Source organism: Anopheles coluzzii, chromosome 3, assembly GCF_943734685.1.
Source record: "Anopheles coluzzii chromosome 3, AcolN3, whole genome shotgun sequence".
NCBI classification, from domain to species: Eukaryota; Metazoa; Arthropoda; class Insecta; order Diptera; family Culicidae; genus Anopheles; species Anopheles coluzzii.
Genome location: NC_064671.1, coordinates 28,395,468 through 28,398,432, shown reverse-complemented (window position 1 = coordinate 28,398,432; position 2,965 = coordinate 28,395,468). Strand labels below are relative to the sequence as shown.

General features: G+C 52.5%; 1 protein-coding gene across 1 annotated transcript; it reads right to left on the bottom strand.

Annotated features, from left to right (window-relative positions):
* Positions 1-1,678: 1,678 nt before the first annotated feature.
* On the bottom strand, positions 1,679-2,656 carry LOC120960069 (uncharacterized). The gene has a single exon (XM_040383998.2). It carries the CDS (start codon positions 2,654-2,656, stop codon positions 1,679-1,681), a length of 978 nt encoding a protein of 325 aa, XP_040239932.2.
* Between the last annotated feature and the right edge of the window lie 309 nt (positions 2,657-2,965).

The following is a 2,965-nucleotide window of genomic DNA, read 5'->3' as shown; positions in this document are numbered from 1 at the left end:
AGGCGAAGGTTAGAGGCTTGTGGTCTGTATAAATACAGAATTCCCGACCCTCTAGCTGGTATCGGAAGTGTCGTATGGCGAGATAGATGGCGGTAAGTTCTCGGTCATAGGTCGAGTACTTTTGCTGTGCCTTTTCGAGACGTTTCGAGAAGAAGCCTAGTGGTTGCAGGTCTTCGTTGGTGCGTTGGTGAAGTACGGCTCCGGCTGCGAAATCTGAAGCGTCGGTCCATAGAGAAAGTTCGGCGTTCTTCACGGGATGTGCCAATAACGTTGCACGTTTCAGTTGCTCTTTGCATTGGGCGAATGCTTCGGAAGCTTCTAGCGACCAGGTTAATGGCGTTCTGTCCTTCTTTTTGTTACCTGGAGTCATCTCGAGAAGTATACCTTGCGTTTCCAGGGCGTGCGGCAGAAAACGTCGGTAGTAGTTTATCATGGCGAGGAACTTCTTCAACTCCATAATCGTCGTTGGCTGTGGCAGCTCGCTGATGGCTTGGACTCGATCGGGGAGAGGACGAATACCAGAAGCGTTGACCAGATGGCCCAGAAAGGAAATATCGTTCCGGTAGAACTCGCACTTGGCTGGATTGATGGCTAGTTGGTGCTTCTCCAATCGTTCGAAAAGTTGGCGTAAGTGTTCGTGGTGTTCTGCCTCGGACGTTGATGCTACGATCATATCGTCGATATACGGGAAAACAAACTCGAGTCCTCGTAGGACATCATGGATAAGGCGTTGGAATGTTTGCGCTGCGTTCCTCAATCCGAAAGGCATGGTAGTGAACTCGTAAAGTCCAAAGGGTGTCGTGATGGCTGTCTTCGCTATATCATCCGGATGAATTGGTATCTGGTGGTATGCTTTGTGCAAATCGACCTTGGAAAATATGATCTTGTCTTGCAAATGCATCGTGAAGTCCTGTAAAAACGGTAGTGGATAACGGTCGGGTACGGTTTTTGCATTTAGGGCGCGGTAATCACCACAAGGGCGCCAGGTGCCGTCGGCCTTTTTTGTCATATGTAGCGGGCTGGCCCAGCTGCTATTCGAGGGGCGGCACACTCCGAGCTGGACGAGTGATTCGAACTCTTTGCGGGCAGCTGCGTACTTTTCGGGTGGTAATCGGCGAGGTCTTGCGAATGTTGGTTGCCCCGTCGTTTCGATTCGGTGTGTCACTTCGGACTGCAGTAAGGTGCCAGGAGTGGATAGTGCAGTTAACCCGGGAAATTCCTTTAGGAGAGTGGCGATCGGTGAGGTGGAATCACATACTTTTACGGTTGGTTCCGACGGGTTTTGGCTCGGCACTCCGGTAGAACGTACGTTCGTTAAGGCGTCGACAAGACATTTTTTGCGCAAGTCCACGAGCAGATGGAAATGTTGGAGAAAATCGGCTCCAATAATCGCTGTCCCCACGTCTGCGATGATGAAGTTCCAAAGGAAAGATCGGCGAAGTCCCAAATCGAGAGTATAGAGCGACTCTCCGTAAACCTGGATTGGTGTAGAATTAGCGGCGAACAGCTTCATGGTGGAGGGTTTACTCGGGACGGAACTGTGTTGTCGAGGGATTACTGAAACGTCTGCACCGGTATCGATTAAGAATTTGATGTTAGTTTTTGGATCGGTTATTACGAGACGATAGCTATGGGTGGAAAGTACGTGTATCTGTTGAGGTTGGCCTCTGGTTAAGCGTCAATCGGAAGCAGTGGCTGAGTTACTACCCTGCCGTCGGTTGTTGAAAGAGCAGGGGGCACGACAGTTCCGCGCTGCTTGCCCGTACTGCGTGTGGTAATAGCAGTGTCCGCTGGGTGTTACCGCATCCTGGTTCGGTTGACGTTGCCGGGTACGTGAGCGTGGTCGCGCTCGTTCTCGTTCGTTGATCTTGCTCAGTACGGCGTCCAAGCGCTGACCTAATTCCGTTACGTGCCGAGAAAGACGTTCGAAGTCCTCGTTGCGTACTTCGTGGATGGTTTGGTACGGGCCCGTTCGGTGGTATAACGCGAACGAATCCATAACAGAGTCTGCTACTTTAGCTCGATCGTTGGTATCCGTGTTAGTGGCAATAACGGCGGACTGGACGTATGGCGGGAGACGGCCGATCCACAAATCTACCAGCATAGAGTCCGTCATTGCTCCATTTGCGGCGCGGCGCATCTCCGCTAATAGCTGCGATGGTTTTCGGTCCCCGAGGTTCATTTCGGCAAGCAGACGATGCAAGCGGCTTCGTTGCGACTCTTCAAAGTGCTCAATTATTGCACGCTTTGCTACCTCGTAACGGTCCGTAGCGTACTGTCGAATGTTCTCCAACAGGGGGCGAAGCTCAGGAAGGACACGAAGCGGTATACGCGTTCTAAGAATGTTAAAACGGCGAATATGTTGGTTCGTGGTGATATTCCACGCATCGAACCAGTTTTCCAATGCGAAGAAAAAGGTTTGAATGTCAGTGGTGTCCATCTCCGGTGGTTTCAGCTGCATGGCATTCAAAGTGTCAATCTGCGATTCGGGCGGCATAAACATGGCGTCGCAGGCGGACGGCCCTGGTACGCGCGGGGTATTCGGAACGGGCGGTGTTGGTACGTGAGGCGATTTGGATCCACTCGCGGCTGGATCGGCACTCGGGGTTACGCCATCGGGAGTCGATACGTCGCGGACCGGCGGACTGTGCAACATCCTTACGACTAAGGTTAGTTAAAAAAGGGTGGATCTTACCTTAGTGGCGGGGGCGCAAGCAAGTCCAGCTGCTGTTGGCTAGGTCGATCCTTCGGTGACGAAAAATCCGCACACGCGGTCGATCGTGTTAGGATTAGTCGCTCGTTGGCTGCGTTCGTCGATGACGCCGGTGGTGTGAGAGACGAGGGGCGATGATCTTCGGTAGCGTTCGGTCGGTGGTGTCGGCGAGAAGAGAACGATGGCTGCGTGCGCTGACGACGTCTTCGGTGCACGGTCGAAAAATATGACGAACGTAGCTCGAGCAAAATT

Bases quoted from the DNA above. Each gene is read 5' to 3' on its own strand.
- LOC120960069 (XM_040383998.2), bottom strand. From the start codon at position 2,656: ATGTTGCACAGTCCGCCGGTCCGCGACGTATCGACTCCCGATGGCGTA.